Source organism: Gymnoscopelus microlampas (assembly GCF_963454915.1).
Source record: "Gymnoscopelus microlampas genome assembly, chromosome: 21".
Taxonomy (NCBI): Eukaryota; Metazoa; Chordata; class Actinopteri; order Myctophiformes; family Myctophidae; genus Gymnoscopelus; species Gymnoscopelus microlampas.
Genome location: NC_139958.1, coordinates 42740317 through 42762273, shown reverse-complemented (window position 1 = coordinate 42762273; position 21957 = coordinate 42740317). Strand labels below are relative to the sequence as shown.

Genomic DNA, 21957 nt, shown 5'->3' with positions numbered 1-21957 from the left:
GCTAATGGGCATCCGTAATAAACAATAAACAAAAAAACGAAGTGAAAGTACACAGCTTTTTACACGTTTGTCAAACGTGAATTCAAGTCTCCATGGGGTGACTAATCGACAGAAAAAAAGTCATTTTGGGGGTGAACTATCCCTTTAAGTACTACGTTAGGCACTTTGATTTGAGTATTTTTTTTTTTTATACATACTTCAACTCATACTTACATCTCTGAAGTAAAAAATTTACTTTCTAACTGCAGTAAAATTATTTGACAGCTTTAGTTACTTTGCAGATTCAGATTACTAAAGATTCAGGCCGCTATGCTGCCCTCACACTTACGTCACACTGCCGATCCGACTGATATGCCCAAATATGTATATCTCCGTATCTGTCAGTCCTTGTTCCATTAATGCCCATATATGGAGATTCTGATGTCATTAAAATATGCCCATTATGGGCATGCCCCTTTTGTGCCCATATAGAGCCGACTTGTTTCGATTTGTTTGTGCCTGATGCCATATGACGTCACATTGAGGTTAGACAACACACTCCATATTTGGGCGAGCTCCTTTGGGAACTCCTTTTATGGTTATGGCTGAGTCATGTTGACATGAGCGTGACATCAGAGGTCCGCCCACCAGCCGTTTGCCCGCCCTCCCATTGCCTATATTTTTAATATAGGATTAATACAAAACATATTTTAACCAATTACGCCCTATTTATACTTTGTCTATTAGAAAATAGCCGATCGACAAGACTACAGTCACAATGCAACACATTAGAGTGTATTCGAGTGTTTCTTCTGTAACATTGATTGATTGATTGATTGAATACTTTATTAGCATTTAGCACAGGAAAGTACAGTTCAATACAAGGTCAGGATATTTAAAACCCAATAAATCCTATGGCTTGTTTCCATTGGGGTCCTTTTGTATTCAATTCATAGATCGTTTAATGGCATACAGATATACTACTATGCAAAACATAACAACAGAAGTCTCCTTGTGCGCTTGTTGAAAAATCAAAGTACTTTTACTTTAGAACTGTAAGTATATTTTGATGCCAATACAGAGTATTTTATATTGTTATATTATATTGTTATATTATATTGTAGTTGTATTGCAACTTTTACTTGAGTAAAAGTCCTGAGTAGGCCTACTTCTTCCACCACTAGTGGTGGCAGTAAAGGGTTAACAGCTACAGCATGATGAGGAGGAAATCTAGTGAAAGTGAAACTGGTTTGGTGGCAGCAACACACTCTCTACTAAACCTTCTTTCAACACGACGTTTTACACGAATAGGTCAACTGACAGCTTAAACACTGGTGAGTAACAAAGATAATGATTTATATTATTATTAATAATATTTACAAATGGATCCAAAAATAATCTTGCCATATTTTCATATTCAATTCCCCAGTCCAATCTTTGGTAAAACTAAAATAAAAAAACAAGGTGAGTAACCATAAAGTACAGAATAGCCTAATCAGTCAGTTAATATATGACCCAGATCAGATTCAGAACTAGAGAAGTGTGCTCCTCTGACCGCAGATCTCTGCCAGTTCTGGTTGACTATCCAGGGCCTGCAAATGATACCCAATCGATCGGAGAGGAATCTGAAAAATCTGACAGATCCATCTTAATCACATGACTTCAGAGACAATGTGTAGTGTAGGCTACCAATTTAGCATAAAGGGTGTTTTGAAGAAAACGCAAAATGTCATAATATCTTGTCAAGTTGTCAGACGGAAATGGGCAAGACCTAATAGTTGCTTTTTTTAAATGCATGTACAGTTCAAGAGATGTAGGCTAAAAAGGGAAGTGGCCTGTTATAGTGCCACCATGAGGCTAATTTGAAACATTTGGGGTGGAGGTTATTCGTTGGCGTACTGGGAGTGTGTGAGCAAAGTTTCACGCCGGTCAGTCCAGTGGTGTCAGAGATGAGCTGCTCACAGACACAGACGGACCAGGGCAAAAGCATAATTTCCGGCCAACTAAACAACATTTCTTTCACTTTTATTCTCAGTGTGTAGAAATGGCGTCTGCCAGCTGTCTCCTGTCTGAAGAGCAGTTCCTGTGTTCTGTCTGGATGTGTTCACTGATCCAATCACCACTCCATGTGGACAGAACTACTGCAAAACCTGCATCACACATTACTGGGACACTAAGGATGTGTGTCAGTGTCCACTATGTAACAAAACCTTCTTTACGAGACCAGAATTCTCTGTTAATAAGATCTTCTCTGAGATGGCTGATCAGTTAAGGAAGTCAAAACAGCTGAAAACACCTTCCAACACAAACCAAGATACTGCTAAACTAGAGGAAGTCTCCTGTGACGTCTGTACTGAGACCAAACTCAAAGCCCTGAAGTCCTGCTTGGTGTGTCTGACCTCCTACTGTGAGACTCACCTGGAGCCTCATCAGAGACTCACAGGGTTAAAACGACACAAACTAATCAACCCTGTGAAGAACCTGGAAGACTTTATGTGTCAGAAACATGACAGACCTCTGGAGCTGTTCTGTAAGACTGACCTCATGTGTGTTTGTCAGTTCTGCACCGAGTCAGACCACAAGTTACATCAAATTGTCTCTCTGGAAAAAGAATTTAAAGAAAAGAGGGCTGAGCTGGGAAAGACAGAGAATGAAGTTCAGCAGATGATCCAGGAGAGACAAGTGAAGATTCAGGAGGTCCAACACTCTGTAGAGCTCAGTGTAAGCGCCCTCGATGTAAAGGATGAAGCGGATTGGTTTCAACGGGTGTTTTTATTTTCTTTGGAAGCACCATGGATCAACACCGTGAAAACTATGAGAAAGAGAATAAATACTTTTACAAAATGTATCAAATATTTCATAGTTTCATACAACAATAAAAGCAGTGCATTTGAATCAATTACTTCAGTACAATTCAACAATAAAATACTTTAAGTCGATTGTAATTCAGTGATTCAATATAAGCAAGGTAATTTAACATAGAAACCCAAAAAGACATAAAGCAAAATGCATCATAGCCAAAGTATCAAGACCCAAACAAAACGAAGTAATTAAGCCCAAAGTAAATAACAAAGGAAAACCAACAAACAATCCTATACCTTGCTCCGGCTATCGAGGGGCTAGTAAGTTGTTTGAATGCCACCTGGAACCTTCATTCATCGTCACCCATCATAATAGTTGCCTGTCAACATTGATCACAGCAGCACTGTGGAAAATACAAACTGCTCAGTACACTGAAGCTACACATGTCTGGATTCAACATTTATCAAAATAAGTGCGAGGCATTTCCAACAAACATACCGTGTTGCTCTGTGCTAGGGACACACACGCCGTCTCTTTCTCATGTCACAGACTGAGTGTGAATGCATGGGAGTGTGTGAAGCGAGCTGGTTTAATTGCGTGCCGGTGCGGTGGCAGGACGTTTCAAAATAAAGGTAAACCAAATGTACAGGAAGTGTCAAAATAAAGGTATCCCAAAATAACGTAAACAAACAGAACAACTTCAAACCAAAATAATTGAAGTTAAAACCAGCAAGTGTCCCCGACACTTACACTCAGTAAGAAAGATGCAGACAGAGAGATAGCAGACAGTGTGCAGATATTCACTTCTCTGATCAAATGTATTGAGAGAAGCCAGGCTGAGCTCATTGATGTGATTGAAGAGAAGCAGAAAACAACAGAGAAACAGGCTGAAGGCTTCATCAAGGAGCTGCTACAAGAAATCACTGAATTAAAGAAGAGAAGCTCTGAGCTGAAGCAGCTCTCACACACTGAAGACCACCTCCACCTCCTCCAGAACTTCACATCCATCAACACCCCTCCACCCACCAAGGACTGGACAATGGTCAATGTCCTTCAGTCTTCATATGTGGGGACTGTGAGGACAGCTGTGGCTCAGCTGGAGAAGACACTCAGTCAAGAGATGGAGAATAACCTGTGTGATGCAGAGCTGAGGAGGTTCCAGCAATATGCAGTGGATGTAACTCTGGACCCTGATACAGCACATCCCTCTCTCATCCTGTCTGAGGATGGAAGACAAGTGAGTTGTGGAAACATAATGAAGAATCTCCCAGAAAACAAAGAGAGATTCTCTCAATGTGCCAATGTCTTAGGAAAACAAAGCTTCTCAGGAAGGTTTTACTATGAGGTTCAGGTTAAAGGCAAGACTTCCTGGGATGTAGGAGTGGCCAGAGAGTCCATCAACAGGAAGGGAAAAATCAAACTGAGTCCCAACAATGGTTACTGGGATATACGGTTGAGGGATGGAAATGAGTACAGGGCTGCTGCTGGCCCTCCTGTCCTCCTCCCTGTCAGAGAGAAGGTCCAGAAAGTGGGAGTGTTTGTGGATTATGAGGAGGGTCTGGTCTCCTTTTATGATGTGGAGGCCAGAGTTCATCTCTACTCTTTCACTGGCTGCACCTTCACTGAGAAACTACATCCATTCTTCAGTCCCAGTCTTAATGATGATGGTAACAACTCTAGCCCTCTGATCATCTCTCCTGTCAATCACACAGATTAGACTAATCCTCAGTTTGACATGAAAAGGTTAGTTTTCATTTAGGAATCAAATGTGTGTATAGAAGGGTTCATTTACAGGTTTATTGTCGTAATGAGGAGATTGATGTGAGGTTTATTGTCAGTCAAGCTACTGTACATGCATTATATTGAAACGCATCAAGAACTTAACTTTAAATGTTTGAATTACAAACAAAACGATTGTGGTAAATTGAAACAGATAACATTAGAATTTCATGGGTGGCCTCAATGAGATATTAAGAACATTAATACACTGTACAAAAAAGACACACACAAACACAATTTAAGAATGTATTTATGTCCACATATACAAGGACACATATTTACAAGGTGCTGTATAAAAATACAATCAGCTAATCCCAGACAAATACCCAAACACCCCTCAGGGGTATGGACGTCTTCACCATATTTTCACAGAGGCCTATACAGCACAGAGTTTTTCAAGCCGTTTTGCTGCTTTTTTGGGCATCCCAAGTTGTTGGAAGCCTCTTAAGGCCAAATTTGTCTCTGGGATGAAGTGGATTAGAAATATGAAGTATTAAAATTACTTGTATAGTACTTGAGTGAAAGTACTTATAGTTAATTTCCACCATTAATTTCCACAAGTGGTTACATGCCAAATGTACATAATGCTGCAGTCGCACAATTCATGGCCACAATGCAGTGAGCTTTTAATGAAAGTACTAATGTTTCACCACAAAGGGTGTTCTTCGGGATATGCAACGAAAATGGCAGATCTCCAAGCTCACCACACACATAGCAGCCCAGGGACACTGGGATATTGTTTTGGAGAGAAATTGGGCTTTTTCCTTACTTCCTTCAAAGGTGTTACCAATGATAATAATGAACACTCTGCTACACCAGTGGGTCTCAAAGTGTGGTCCAGGGACCATCATGGTTCCTTGAGGGGGTTCCAAATGTCCCCTTAAAGGTGTGTAACTCTGAGAATGCACAGTCCATTTGGTTCCATTTGTACACTCTCAGAGTTACGGGGGTCCTTAAATTAAAAGGTTTGAGAACCACTGTGCTACATGAATTGGAACAAAGCCTTCATTAGTATCATTGGTAAAACCTGTGAATAGGCCCATTTTCTTTCCAATATGGCTGCTGTGCATAGAGCCTGTTGGTCTTTCAATGTGGACTCGAACGTCTCGAAGGTTCCATTTGTGCGCTCCTGCTGTGAGGAGAGGGAGAGGGAGGAGGAGGAAGGACCTCTTCACCTGCCAGAGAAACAGCAGCACTACTGTCAAAACCCAGGAACGCAATACCACAATATGAAAATCCTCTGTTGCAAGTGAAGGTTCTGCATTCAAAATGTAACTTCGTTTTTGAAAATAGCCGATCTACTTATTGTATCATTATCATTGTTTTATTGTATTATATATTATCATTACCTGTGAGTATTACTGTTTTATTGCATTAATGTATTGTTACCTGTGGTGACAACAGTGAATAAACTCATTACACAGTAAAATCCTGAATGGTCATTATTTAACTCAACATGTTAAGGGTACATTTGCGCATGTATGACCCAGTGGGTCCTGTTACATGTAGTTAACCACTTACTTACACCCAATATGGTTGAGCTTAGCCCCTCAGGGCTCTGTACTAGTGTATTTTCTGTTATTGTGGAGAAAGCTTGCTGAAAATAGCCAATCGACAAGCTCACAACCACGCTGCGACGCGTTGTGAGCTCGTAGATCTGCTATTTTCAGCAATAGGCTGGGGTGTTTAAGTGCTTAAACTAACCACATGGGTTTATATCATTTCTAGTGTTAGTGTTATTAAATATACAGCCACAGTTTGTCTGTATTGTCGTCAGAGTATTTCAGCTACTTGTTAAATAGAGTTCAGTTCTTGTAACGGTGTGACATTTTGATGAACTTATTCTCCTCATCTATTCCCTGTATGAAACAGTTGGTCACCAGCATCAGTTTATGTCACTGGTTCTTAAACATTTTCATGTCAGGAATCACAAATGAATGTATTTGGCCACATAGACCCCCATCTGAAAAGGTTTTGTGCCAGGCACCCCCATAAGAGAAGATTTATGTAAACATTTTTCTAAATGAAGAAATTCACACATTTTCAAGATTTTTCAATCATTTTCTAAAATAGTTGATCACAAGCCCACAACAATTGTTAGTTCAAGAGTCTAAATGGCTGAAGTATAAACCAGGAAGATTAATCTGAACATATCATATTCCAGGTGGCAGTAAAGGGTTAACAGCTACAGCACAAGGAGGAGTTCCTTAGTGACGGAAATCCAGTGAAAAGAGTAAACAGTGAAACTAGTTTGGTGGCAACAACACACTCAATACTAAACCTTTCAACACGACGTTTTACACAACTCTGACAACCTTCAAACTGGTGAGTAATAAAGATAATGATTAATAATTCATTAAGAGAGAATAATATTTATATTAAAATATATCCATCCATAGATGATCTAGCCCTGGTGCTAGCCCTAGCCATCGCCCGTCTGTCACAAGAGTCATGGCGCTACTTGTTCCTGGTTTCTGAAATCTCTACATTTACAACCCCTACATCTACATAAATGTTCAGATTTCAAATATAAAGTGCTTACCCCACGGCCACGGATGTAACAAGTTACAACGCCTGGATCTAAGTACCCGTATCCTCCGTATTGTTTAATAAAAAGCATTTTAATCGGATTGGTGGCCATTTTCTCAGAATTTTCTCCATATGCTTTCAACTACGCGACCCTATCGGTTGGGAGGTGTACTGCACTCTGATACATTATAGCTCAAAGAAAAAATGGCCCCCGATAGGAGTAAAATGCTTTTTATTGAACAATACGGAAGATACGGGTACTTAGACCAGGGCGATTTAACTTGTTACATCCATAACCGTGGGGTTAGCACTAATATTTGAAATCTAAACGTTTATGTAGATGTACGGGTTGTAAATTTAGAAATTTCAAAAACTACGAAAGTAGCGCCATGACTGTCATGATGATATGAAAGTCATGTTTCAGGGCTAGATCCTTCCTTATTTCCATTTTCAATTCCCCAGTCCAATCTTTGGTAAAACTGTTTTTTTTATGGCTAGTTATTATGGAGTACAGTCTATGTGTGTCAGTTAATATGACCCAAGATTAGATTCACATCTAGAGAAGTGTGCTCCTCTGACCGCAGATCTCTGCCAGGCCTGGTTGACTATCCAAGGCTTGCAAATCATAGCCAATCGATCGGGGAGGAATCTGAAAAATATGACAGATCCGCCTCAATCATATCACTTCAGAGACAATGTGTAGTGTATCAATTTAGCAAAAAGGGTGTTTTAGTTTAGTAATTTTATATATTCCAAAAACGTTTTTAAAATAATTGCACACACAAAAATTGCAAACACTTCGTGTTGTATGCTTGTAGATCAGCTATTTTTGTAAAATGTTTGATAATGTATGAATATCTTTCCACATGGAAACGATTATGACAATTATACAAAATAATTGCGATTATCTCAAATAATTGCAATCAGACAATTATGTAATAATTGTGACAGGCCTACTGGAACGATGGAACGAGAAAATGGCCGCCACTGCTATGCCCTATAGTTACACCATGAGCCAAGGAATCCAGGAGAAGTGTTTTTTATGTATTACATTTTTTACTGCATGATGTACAGTTCAAGAGTTGTAAGCTAAAAAGGGAAGTGCCTGTTATAGTGCACCATGAGGCTAATTTTAGAGGGTGGAGGTTATTCCTTAGCCTACTGGGAGTGTGTGAGCAAAGTTTCACGCCGATCAGTCCAGTGGTGCGGTGCCACAGATTAGCTGTTCACAGAAACACAGACGGACCAGGGCAAAAACATAATTTCCGGCCAACTAAACAACATTTCTTTCACTTTTATTCTCAGTGTGTAGAAATGGCGTCTGCCAGCTGTCTCCTGTCTGAAGAGCAGTTCCTGTGTTCCATCTGTCTGGATGTGTTCACTGATCCAATCACCACTCCATGTGGACACAACTACTGCAAAACCTGCATCACACAGTACTGGGACACTAAGGATGTGTGTCAGTGTCCACTATGTAACAAAACCTTCAATACGAGACCAGAATTCTCTGTTAATAAGATCTTCTCTGAGATGGCTGATCAGCTAAGGAAGTCAAAGCAGCTGAAAACGCCTTCCAACACAAACCAAGATCCTGCTAAACTAAAGGAAGTCTCCTGTGACGTCTGTACTGAGACCAAACTCAAAGCCCTGAAGTCCTGCTTGGTGTGTCTGATCTCCTACTGTGAGACTCACCTGGAGCCTCATCTGAGACTAGCAGCGTTTAAACGACACAAACTCATCAACCCTGTAAAGAACTTGGAAGTCTTAATGTGTCAGAAACATGACAGACCTCTGGAGCTGTTCTGTAAGACTGACCTCATGTGTATTTGTCAGTTCTGTTTGTCAGAGTCAGACCACAAGTTACATCAAATTGTCTCTCTGGAAAAAGAATTTGAAGAAAAGAAGGCTGAGCTGGGAAAGACAGAGGCTGAAGTTCAGAAGATGATCCAGGAGAGACAAGTGAAGATTCAGGAGGTCCAACACTCTGTAGAGCTGAGTAAGAAAGATGCAGACAGAGAGATAGCAGACAGTGTGCATATCTTCACTTCTCTGGTCAGCTGTATTGAGAGAAGCCAGGCTGAGCTCATTGATGTGATTGAAGAGAAGCAGAAAACAACAGAGAAACAGGCTGACGGCTTCATCAAGGAGCTGCAACAAGAAATCACTGAATTAAAGAAGAGAAGCTCTGAGCTGAAGCAGCTCTCACACACTGAAGACCACCTCCACCTCCTCCAGAACTTCACATCCATCAACACCGTTCCACCCATCAAGGACTGGACAACGGTCAATGTCCTTCAGTCTTCATATGTGGGGACTGTGAGGACAGCTGTGGCTCAGCTGGAGAAGACACTCGGTCAAGAGATGGAGAATAACCTGCGTGATGCTGAGCTGAAGAGGATCAAGCGATATGCAGTGGATGTAACTCTGGACCCCGATACAGCACACTGTGAACTCATCCTGTCTGAGGATGGAAAACAAGTGAGTCATTGTAACATAAGAAATAATCTCCCAGAAAACAAAGAGAGATTCTCTCCATGTGTCAATATCTTAGGAAAACAAAGCTTCTCCTCGGGAAGGTTTTACTATGAGATTCAGGTTAAAGGGAAGACTGGCTGGAGTTTAGGTGTGGTCAGTGAGTCCATCAACAGGAAGGGAGATATCACACCGACCCCCAACAATGGTTACTGGTCTATATGGTTGAGGAATAGAAAAGAGTACAAGGCTCTTGCTGGCCCTTCTGTCCTCCTCCCTGTAAGAGAGGAGGTCCAGAAAGTAGGAGTGTTTGTGGATTATGAGGAGGGTCTGGTCTCCTTTTATGATGTGGAGACCAGAGTCCATCTCTACTCTTTCACTGGCTGCACCTTCACTGACAAACTACATCCATTCTTCAGTCCCAGTCTTAATTATAGTGGTCAAAACTCTGCTCCTCTGATCATCTCTCCTGTCAATCGCACAGATTAGACTAATCCTTGGCTTTACATGAATGATTAGTTTTCATGTAAGAATCAAATGTGATAGAAGGGTTCATTTACAGGTTTATTGTGCTAATGAAGAGACTGATGTGAGGTTTATTGTCAGTCAAGCTATTGAACTCTAACACATGCATTCTATTGAAACACAATAACTAAACTTTACATGCCTGAATAAATACCAAAGACTATTGTGGTAAAGTGAGTGCTTAATTTGATTAAGTATTTAGCTTCATCCCTTTCTGTGTGAGTGTAGAATTGTTTATATGTCTTTGGTACAAGTAAGTATATCTAATGGCATTCAGGTTTTAAGTTGAACTTTACATTTTTGTTTATAATGTGCAGGATTCATATCTTATATCAGGAATAAAACAACATTTTATTGTCAGTCTTGTAATACTACTACTACACAACATTTAATTTAAACTATGCAAAGATTCTGCAATGATTGTTATTAATTGTCTCTTTCATTGTTGTTATTTTGTTATTAATTATAGAAGATGGAAATTGACTCTTCAAAATAAAATAAAAAATAGTTTTTCTCAACACAGACTCAGAGTTGCGTACATAAAGTTTGAGTGATTTCGGGTTTTTGGGCGTGTGACGTGTTGTCACGTTGATGAATGTGTATTTGTGTGTACATAATGTTTTTTTTGCATGCCTTGGATTTGTTAGAGAAGAAGAAGAATATGACAATAACATATTATTTGGTGGTTTTACAAATAAATATTCATGGGAGCATTATCCAGTGTTCAGACTCTTCATTTTTCTGCCTTTCACCCGTTCTTCTGTCCTGCACCTGGTATTTTATTGTTTGGATGTGCAGTAGGCTATATGGATTCTTTTATGTTAAACTATTCTATTTATATTTGACCATTTTAATGTCAGTACATATTTTTGTAAACTTTCTGCCCTGCCACAGGAGCATTGTCATTGGCAAGTCAGTAATATATACTAGATCAGTGGTTCGGGTTGGCAGTCCCCGAATTATTTTGATGATTAGCTTAATCTGATCTGATCAACATTTTTTTCTCACTCAACAGTAAACAAACCAACATACAGTATAGGTGTATACAAGGTATCTGAAAAAAATTTAAGTTACAATTTCATGACTTTTAAGACCTTTTTAATACCTAATTGGCCAAATTGTCAAATATTACGTCAGAAAGAGGCAAACAGCCGATCTTCAAGCTCACAACACCTCGTGCTGCAAGGTGTTGTGAGCTCGTAGATCGGCTATTTTCATATTTATTTATCTGTGGAGCCGAGTCATACTAAATGTAATGACTACAATTTCAAGTGCTTGTCAGGGTGGGTGGTCCCCACTTCAAATATGATTATTTTGGGGGGTCGCAGCCTGAAAGGTTTGGGAACCCTTACAGTAGATCCCAGAAGCCGGACAGAGAAGGCGGCCGATTGGCTTGTCAGAATCCCAGACTTCCCTTACCTCGGCCACAACTACTTCATCCTAGGGGATCTCCCCTTGGGAGATGCCCGGTAGGCATCCGTTCTAGATGTCTGAACCACCTTAACTGGCTCCTATCAACAGTAGTGATTCTCCTAAATATCTATCTACTCTATCTATCTATCACTGACAGAGAAGGAAGAGGCCTACAGTACTGAAACTATTCCCATGTGAATTTATATCAGTTCAGTGTAAACACTAAATATGTGTTGATTATTTCTTTCTCTGTGATGCTTCAAGTCTGACCACCAATGCGGATGAAAACTCAATCTTTCATGCATTCCTTATTGTACAAGAAACGAATGATTGAGTTTTCGCATAAGGTTTATACGTTATTGATCCAATTCAGAGACATACAATCATATAATAAAATGCCAGATAATATTAGAATTTCATGGGATGAGATATTAAAGGTAGGGTAAGTGATATTTTATGGTATTTTTTTTTTGTTAAAAAGGTTAAAGTACTATATATTCTGATAGTAATCATTGCTACAGAGCGTTTGTTCGGTCACAGGGGTCTCTCCAGCTCTTTAGTAAATAGAATATATGTACATTTTCCAGGTAGGTGACACATTTTAAGCCAATCAGGAGAGAGCACTGAAAATATGAAGGTGAAGGTTCTGCATTCAAAATTAAACTCATGTAAAAGTACAAAAGTATTGTCATCAAAAGTAGGACCCCAGGAACAGTAGCTTTCACTGCGGTGAAGACTAATGGGGATCCGTAATAAGCAATAAACCAAAGTGAAAGTACACTTTTTACACGTTTGTCAAATGTTTTTGAAAATAGACGATCTATTTATGGCATCATTATTATTGTTTTATTGTATTATCTTATTGTTACCTGTGGTGTCAACAGTGAATAAACTGATTACACAGTAAAATCCTGAATGTCCTGAATGATTTAACTCAACATGTTATTTACACATGTATGACCCAGTGGGTCCTGATATATGTAGTTAAACACTTACTTACACCCAATATGGTTGGGAAAGATTTTGCTGAAAATAGACGATCTACGTTGTGAGCTTGTAGATCTGTTAATTTCATTAAAAGGATGTTTAAGTGGTTAAACCAACCACATGGTTGTATCATTTCTATAGTGTTAGTGTTATTAAATACATAGCCACAGTTTGTCAAGATTTTTCAATCATCTTCTAAAATATTCGATTTACAAGCCCACAACAATTACAAGGTCAAGAGTCTTATAATCTGAGTTCCCAGAAGTTTTCGCCAGCTCTGGCGAGGAACTTCTGGGCCACAGCCCTGGTATTTGTGGGCGGGATGTACGTCACGCTCTGAATCTGAGCGGACACGCCTCTTACCGGTCTGAGAGCTGTGCAACTCGTCTAAAAAGTCCGACGAGAGGCAAACAGCAGTACACAACAATGGCGGCCGAAATTTCTCAAGGGGAAATTGCTTCCCGTCGATCCTATTTAGATGCATCACCCACTGCATGTGGATCCCGCCCCCTTTTCTTCATTGGCTGTTGATTTGAATCACAACGCAGTGGCCGCGCCCCTGCTGTCCAAGCTCCGACGCTAACCCTCCCAGACTAAGAGTCTTATGGCTGAAGTATAAAATAGGGTTGAAGGAAGTTAAACAGATTAATGTGAACATATCACTATGTTCCATAAGTAACAAAATATGAATGACATTCTGAGCTTATAATTCTGCTATTTCTGAAACCATGTGTGATGAAAACAAGTTATGATCTTGTACAAATGTTGTGCTACCTTCAAACAGAGCCCCTGATCTTTGATGCCCCCCTCCGTGGGGGCACGGACCCCAGCTTGGGAAACACTCATGAGGATATGAGATAAGGGGTAGAGAAGAGTGTAGACTAGTTGTGGAAAGTAATTAATTACATTACTCAAGTACTGTACTTAAAGGGATAGTTCACCCAAAAAAATACTTTTTTCCTATTGATTAGTTACCCCATGGAGACTTGAATTCATGGATATTGTTTTGTTTTTGTTGCATTCCTAACCAGCGGACTAGTAGGCAGCGGTTCCGGTAGGACTCTTTGTGTCTCCTACCAGAACCGCTGCCGGTCATCAAATTAGTGTCCATGGGGTGAGTAATGGATAGAAAAAAAGTCATTTTGGGGGTGAACTATCCCTTTCAGTACAATGTTAGGCACTTTGATTTGAGTAATTATTTTTTTTTTATACATACTTCAACTCCACTACATCTCTGAAGCAAATAATGTACTTTTTAACTGCAGTAAAAGTATTTGACAGCTTTAGTTACTTTTCAGATTTAGATTACAAAAGGTTCAGGCCGCTATGCTGCCCTCACACCTACAGTGCGTCGCACTGCCGATCCGACTTATATGCCCAAATATGGAAATCTTACATATCCTTGTCCCTTTAATGCCTATTTATGGAGATACCTGCCTGATGTCATCAGTATATGCATTCTGGTATACCCATATATGGATATCTCTGTATCTGTCAGTCCTTGTTCCTTTTATGGCCATATATGGAGATCCCTGATGTCATTAGTATATGCCCATTATGGGCATGCCCCCTTTGTGCTCATAGAGAGCTTGTTTCGGCCTGATGCCATGACGACACACAACACACTCCATATTTGGGCGAGCTCCATTGGGAACTCCTTATATGGTTATGGCTGAGTCCCGCCCGCCCTCTCATTAGCCAATATTTTTAATATAGGATTAATACAAAACATACTTTTAACCAATTAAGCCCTATTTTATACTTTGTCTATTAGAAAATAACCAATCTACAAGTCTGCAGTCACAATGCAACACGTTGAAGTGTATTAGAGTGTTTCTTCTGTAAGATTGATTGATTGATTGATTGAATACTTTATTAGCAGTTTGTACAGGAAAGTACAGTTCAATACAAGGTCAGCCAAGATATTTAAAACCCAAGAAAGCCTATGGCTTGTTTCCATTGGGGTCCTTTGTATTCAATTCATAGATACATTTAATGACAGACAGATATACACTACTATGCAAAACATCATAAAAACAGAAGTCTCCCAGTGCGCTTGTTGAAAAATCTGAGTACTTTTACTTTGGAACTGTAAGTATATTTTGATGCCAATACAGAGTATTTTATATTGTTGTATTGCAACTTTTACTTGAGTAAAAGTTCTGAGTAGGCCTACTTCTTCCACCACTGGTGGTGGCAGTAAAGGGTTAACAGCTACAGCACAAGGAGGAGGTTCTTGGAAATCTAGTGAAACGAAACGTATCAGTGAAACTGGTTCGGTGGCAGCAACACACTCTCTACAAAACCTTCTTTCAACACGACGTTTTACACAAATACTGACAACTTAAACACTGGTGAGTAATAAAGATAATGATTTATTATATTATTATTAATAATATTTACAATAAAATGTATCCAGACATGATCTTGCCCTATTTTCATATTCAATTCCCCAGTCCAATCTTTGGTAAAACAAAAACAAAAAAACAAGGCGAGTAACCATGAAGTACAGAATAGCCTGTGGTGTTTCAGTTAATATATGACCCAGATCAGATTCACAACTAGAGAAGTGTGCTCCTCTGACCGCAGATCTCTTCCAGGCCTGGTTGACTATCCAGGGCCTGCAAATCATAATGTGGTAAATTGATACACATATATAAGGACTTATAGAGCCAATCTGAACACACACACACAGAGACATGAGGCTGATATTGAGTGGTCTACAGCACATTCCAGAGAACACTAGATGTCCAGTTCAAAGGATGCTTCCCAGAGGGCATCTGACCTTAGCTGACCTTTAGGGTCTTGGGGTGTTGTTCTTCTGCACAATGGACACACACAGAAGAAGAGATGTAGCACACACACCTAGCTCCGTGCACATCCAATGTATGCAAGTACACACACACACATGTGAAGTCTGCCTATAAATAATGTGAGGACAAAGAAACCGTCCCACACCGTCCCTTCTTCCCCTTCTTCCCCTTCTTGTTCTTGCCTTGCCCTTCTTGTCCCTTGTCCTTGCCCTTCTTCTTCTTGCTCTGTTCTGTTCCGGCCACACCATGTAGCAGCAAGGCTGACATGTGCTCCTGTGCTCTGTACTCTGTTTTGTCCAATAAATCGACTTGAGGAACATTACTGGTCTGGACCTTTCAACTTCTTCTCCTTATTGTAATAGACTACAATTGGCGAACCAGCAATATACAATAATTTGGCGAACCAGCCAGGACGTGTAAATGGTTTGGTCTTCTTTAGACAACAGTGCTGGACACTGGAGTGTCTGTGACCGTTCCACACGAGAAGAACTTGAGAAGAGGAGTACAAGCTGTGATTTTCTTTTGGGAAGAAGATTTTTTTGAAAGAACATCCGGACCAGATGCAGACCATCTTCCTGCACAGATGCAGACCCACCAGAGGAGCAGGCTATGGGAAATTGACAAGAACTGATTTTCAACAGATCTACGATGGAACCTCACAGCGCTAACCCTGTGATGACACTAGAACTCAACCTCACAGCATCAACCCCTGTGACGACATGGAAGAAAAGAAGTAAAAAGAGGGTTACAGGAAAACTTCAGAGTAGTATGGACAGAGGACAGCAGCATGTTAGCTTGCTAGCTGCACAGACAGCTGCAGCAAGGATGCAACCAGGGAACAGCACTCAGCACTGAGGGGCACAGATGGCCCCCACCCATTCTTTGCCTATGCCACAGGATCCATCTCTCCTCCGTGTGACTGGACTTTGTGTTTGTGGACTGGATGGAAGGTTTAACATGTTTCAATGTTTGTCTGTCTTTTCAACAGGTTGTTTGTTGATGTTATATGTTTTGTTGATATTTAGCTGACTAAATTGAAATGAGGAGTATTAGAGGAAAGTTGACATGTGGAATAAAAAGAGTCAACAAGGTATTTGCCACGAATGTGAAGATTATTTGTTTTTATGGCCTAACCTCTGGCATTTTAACATTTCAATTGAGCGGGTCCGACAGAGGTTCGGAAGCTCTTGGCCTTGGAAAACAGAGATTTAAAGTACAAACAGATGTATTATCTTACATATCCTAAATTTGAAGATTGGGGAGAGTTTTTACACACAAACCAGCAGATCTACTATTCTGTAAGTGAGTGACGACGAAGCTGTATCAACTAGTGTTTTGTTGAATGAATGAATGTTGGTTATATGTTTGTGATAATGGTGATTTAAACTGCGGAGTGTTTGGCTGCCGTTTTATTGCAGTGTTGTAAAGGATTTTGTTTCACTCTCTGGTCTCTTGTATCAAATGTGGAGTTTTTTATTTTCGTTGTTGAGCTACTGGGAACTGTTGAGTTGCAGCCGAGGGCTGCTACTTATTCACTGAAAACTGTGGTTTTCCGTGAGATTGTGATGTTGTGAATATGTTTAACATTTTTTCCTAGAGTTTAAGGAACAGAGAGACCTGCACACTGATTGGAAGGGGAATGCATTTTGATGCGACGTGAGCATCCTATGTATTTTCTGTGAATAAGATTTTCTGAGTTGTTTTATTTTTAAGCTTGTTTTATTGGGGAATAAGTTCCAGTGTTGCCGGTTATCGTCAGACGAGCGTCATGTGATCCATGGCTACGCAGTGATCATAAGCCGACACGTTTCTAAATACTGATATTCTTGCATGATTTGTGAAACAGTTTGTCCATTTTTATTTGAAATTGAATGTGAATCACCTTATGACAATACTGTGTAATCTTGATGCCTGTTTTTATGTTTGTCTGATTGTGTCCCAGTACTTTGTCTATCAAGGGGGGCCTATGAGATGTTGTGGTGTGATGAGTTCTGTCTTTTTGAGGAGTATGTTTTTGAATGATGGTTTTCTTATTTGAGTTTGATTTTCTTTGTTGTACCCTTGTTTACGAAGGACCAATAGGGCCCTCCGTAGGGGGGAATGTGGTAAATTGATACACATATATAAGGACTTATAGAGCCAATCTGAACACACACACACAGAGACATGAGGCTGATATTGAGTGGTCTACAGCACATTCCAGAGAACACTAGATGTCCAGTTCAAAGGATGCTTCCCAGAGGGCATCTGACCTTAGCTGACCTTTAGGGTCTTGGGGTGTTGTTCTTCTGCACAATGGACACACACAGAAGAAGAGATGTAGCACACACACCTAGCTCCGTGCACATCCAATGTATGCAAGTACACACACACACATGTGAAGTCTGCCTATAAATAATGTGAGGACAAAGAAACCGTCCCACACCGTCCCTTCTTCCCCTTCTTCCCCTTCTTGTTCTTGCCTTGCCCTTCTTGTCCCTTGTCCTTGCCCTTCTTCTTCTTGCTCTGTTCTGTTCCGGCCACACCATGTAGCAGCAAGGCTGACATGTGCTCCTGTGCTCTGTACTCTGTTTTGTCCAATAAATCGACTTGAGGAACATTACTGGTCTGGACCTTTCAACTTCTTCTCCTTATTGTAATAGACTACAATTGGCGAACCAGCAATATACAATAATAGCCAATCGATCGGAAAGGAATCTGAAAAATATGACATATCCATCTCAATCACATGACTTCATAGACAATGTGTAGTGTACCAATTTAGGAAAAAGGGTGTTTTGAATATCTTGTCAGGCAGAAATGGGCATGGCCTATGGGTGCATCATGAGCCAAGGAGTGCTTTTTTTGGGCGGTGCAACCGCCCCTATATGTGAGGTTTGGACATCGACATTCGCTGCACTGTGATTGGCCACCATTGTACCCCCCCACCCATTGCACCCCCCCAACCCTGCGCTGTGATTGGCCACCATTGTACCCCCCTAACCCTGCACCGTGATTGGCCACCATGACTCTATTCAGGACTGTGATTGGCTAGAAACACATGACACATGTGCATAGCCCTATAAATAGGACTATTCACTTAAAAGAACACATTTATGTTTTTTTTTTAAGTGAATCACTTCCATCACTGTGATGACCACTGTGACCACACCGCCCACTTCACACTGGGTGTGATTTTTATATTTTTGAGTGAGCTTCCATCACTGTGATGACCACTAGCTGTAATATGATTGGCTGACTTTATTGGCTGACTCTATTCAGGACTGTGATTGGCTAGTGAAACACATGACACATGTGCATAGCCCTATAAATAGGACTATGCACTTAAAAAGAAACACATTTATGTTTTTTTAAGTGAATCACCCATTGTGGGTGGAAGTATTCCATCACTGTGATGACCACACACCGCCCACTTCACACTGGGTGTGATTTTTGAGTGGTGCCAACCACTCCTATATCTGACTTTGTCTGTGTGTCCGTCCGTATGTATGTATGTCCAATAAACAAACATTGATGGCAACATCAATACGGGGCTCATCAAAGGCACCACTCTTCACACAGGGTGTGATTTTTCGCGGCGCTAGACGCTCTATACCTGACTTTGTCCGTGTGCGTCAACGTTCTGATTGGTCAGGTGCGTCAACAAAGTGATTGGTCAAGCTTCACGTGACACATGGCTATAAACACATTATAAACACATATCGATGACAAAATGTATCAAAGGCGCCGCTACCTTCACACAGGGTGTGATTTTTATTACTGTATGATGTACAGTTCAAGAGTTGTAGTCTAAAAGGGGAAGTGGCCTGTTATAGTGCCACCATGAGGCCAATTTGAACCATTTGGTGGAGGTAAGAGGAGGGTATTCCTTGGCCTACTAGTGTGTGAGCAAAGTTCCGCAAAGTTTCCGGGGCATTTACCCAAGCCCCCAGAGTTGTTGAGAAACATTGAAGCCGCCACCCCAGTGGCCAAAGCTGGAACTGCAGGCGGGGAGAAATACATGCACGAGCAAAACATACTGAGAGATATTTATATATATAGATATAAATATGTAAACATATTATACATAAGTACATATGCATTTACATATACATAGGCATCTCGAGTGTATTTAATAAATATCTCGCGTTCAATCCTTGACACACAGGCTGCCGTAGAACGCAAAAAGGACACTAGTGCGCATGCTCATAACTCTATGTGTGGTCAAAATCGAACCAATAATTCTTCTTCCAGCAGGCTTCCGGGTGCTTCAAAACGCCAGTGAGCACATTCATTGAAACGATAGCTGGGGGCGGGGCAATCCACCCTCTAGTTATATTATACCTCTATGCATTTACCGCACTGTACTGTACATAGCACCATCTCCATTGCCGTTTGCGAGAGGGCCCCGCCCCCCTCCTTGCGCTACGCCACTGTCTGCTCACAGTAACAGACGGACAAGGGCAAAAACATAATTTCCGGCCAACTAAACTAAATTTGTTTCACTTTTATTCTCATTGTGTAGAAATGGCATCTGCCTGCTGTCTCCTGTCTGAAGAGCAGTTCCTGTGTTCTATCTGTCTGGATGTGTTCACTGATCCAATCACCACTCCATGTGGACACAACTACTGCAACACCTGCATCACACATTACTGGGACACTAAGGATGTCTGTCTGTGTCCACTATGTAAAGAAACATTCTACAGGAGACCAAAATGCTCAGTTAATAAAGTCCTCTCTGAGATGGCTGATCAGTTCAGGAAGTCAAAGCAGCTGGAAACACCTTCCAACACAAACCAAGATACTGCTAAACCAGATGAAGTCTCCTGTGACGTCTGTACTGAGACCAAACACAAAGCCCTGAAGTCCTGCTTGGTGTGTCTGACCTCCTACTGTGAGACTCACCTGGAGCCTCATCAGAGACTCACAGGGTTAAAACGACACAAACTAATCAACCCTGTAAAGAACCTGGAAGACTTTATGTGTAAGAAACATGACAGACCTCTGGAGCTGTTCTGTAAGACTGACTGCATGTGTGTTTGTCAGTTCTGTTTGTCAGAGTCAGACCACAAGTTCCATCAAATTGTATCTCTGGAAAAAGAATTTGAAGAAAAGAAGGCTGAGCTGGGAAAGACAGAATCTAAAGTTCAGCAGATGATCCAGGAGAGACAAGTGAAGATTCAGGAGGTCCAACACTCAGTAGAGATCAGTAAGAAAGATGCACACAGAGAGATAGCAGACAGTATGCAGGTTTTCACTTCTCTGATCAGCTGTATTGAGAGAAGTCAGGTTGAGCTCATTGATGTGATTGAAGAGAAGCAGAAAACAACAGAGAAACAGGCTGAAGGCTTCATCAAGGAGCTGCAACACGAAATCACTGAATTAAAGACGAGAAGCTCTGAGCTGAAGCAGCTCTCACACACTGAAGATCACCTCCACCTCCTCCAGAACTTCACATCCATCAACACCTCTCCACCCACCAAGAACTGGACAAAGGTCAATTTCCATCAGTCTTCATATGTGGGGACTGTGAGGACAGCTGTGGCTCAGCTGGAGAAGACACTCAGTCAAGAGATGGAGAAGAACCTGTGTGATGCTGAGCTGAGGAGGATCCAGCAATATTCAGTGGATGTAACTCTGGACCCTGATACAGCACACTGTGCACTCATCCTGTCTGAGGATGGAAAACAAGTGACTCATGGAAACATAAAAAAGAATCTCCCAAACAGCAAAGAGAGATTCTCTTCATGTGTCAGTGTCTTAGGAAAACAAAGCTTCTCCTCAGGAAGGTTTTACTATGAGGTTCAGGTTAAAGGGAAGACTGAGCGGGATTTAGGAGTGGTCAGAGAGTCCATCCAGAGGAAGGGAGTGATCACACCGACCCCCAACAATGGTTACTGGTCTATAGCGTTGAGGAATGGAAACGAGTACCAGGCTCGTTCTGACCCTGCTGTCCTCCTCCCTGTAAGAGAGGAGCTCCAGAAAGTGGGAGTGTTTGTGGATTATGAGGAGGGTCTGGTCTCCTTTTATGATGTGGAGACCAGAGTTCATCTCTACTCTTTCACTGGCTGCACCTTCACTGAGAAACTCTATCCATTATTCAGTCCATGTCTTAATAATAATGGAAAGAACTCTGCTCCTCTGATCATCTCTCCTGTCAATCATACAGATTAGACTAATCCTAGGCTTTACATGAAAGGTTAGTTTTCATGTAAGAAACAAATGTGTATAGAAGGGTTCATTTACAGGTTTATTACTAATGAAGAGATTGATGTGAGGTTTATTGTCAGTCAAGCAGTGTACTCTAACACATGTATTCTGTATTCCTATTCAAACACATGTCTGAATTACAGCCAAAGACTATTAAATTGAGCGCTTTTGAGCAAGTAATTACCTTAGAATCTATTCCCTGTCTGTGAGTCTGTATGTGTTTCTTATGTACAGTATATTTTATTTTATGGCATTCAGCTTTAAATGAAACTACTGTGCATTAAGTTTGAGTGATTTGTTTTTTTTTTATGTTATCACGTTGATGAATGTATATTTTAATTGGTGTGCATCTAACGAGGAATTGTGCCAACATGTTTTGCATGTCTGGGATTTGCTAGAGAAGAAGAGTTAACTTCTATGTTGAAACAATGACAATACATAAAATATTATTTGGTGGTTTTACAATAAA

General features: G+C 40.7%; 1 protein-coding gene and 1 pseudogene across 2 annotated transcripts; both read left to right on the top strand.

Annotated features, from left to right (window-relative positions):
- Positions 1-2023: 2023 nt before the first annotated feature.
- On the top strand, positions 2024-4663 carry LOC311038102 (E3 ubiquitin-protein ligase TRIM39-like; annotated as a pseudogene). Its single transcript has 2 exons — positions 2024-2700; positions 3539-4663. The product of its transcript is annotated as an E3 ubiquitin-protein ligase TRIM39-like (transcript).
- A 2122-nt stretch (positions 4664-6785) lies between these two features.
- LOC311038019 (uncharacterized protein) lies at positions 6786-21751 on the top strand. The gene is made up of 4 exons (XM_084047314.1): positions 6786-6885; positions 8395-10048; positions 14760-14840; positions 19804-21751. Exons 2-4 carry the CDS (start codon positions 8404-8406, stop codon positions 21450-21452), a joined length of 3375 nt encoding a protein of 1124 aa, XP_083903440.1. The 5' UTR covers positions 6786-6885; positions 8395-8403; the 3' UTR covers positions 21453-21751.
- Positions 21752-21957: the final 206 nt, after the last annotated feature.

Bases quoted from the DNA above. Each gene is read 5' to 3' on its own strand.
- LOC311038019 (XM_084047314.1), top strand. From the start codon at position 8,404: ATGGCGTCTGCCAGCTGTCTCCTGTCTGAAGAGCAGTTCCTGTGTTCC. The intron at 10,049-14,759 runs AGACTAATCCTT...ATCAGTGAAACT, and splicing joins TCCTGTCAATCGCACAGATT to GGTTCGGTGGCAGCAACACA. The intron at 14,841-19,803 runs GTGAGTAATAAA...CTCATTGTGTAG, and splicing joins TACTGACAACTTAAACACTG to AAATGGCATCTGCCTGCTGT.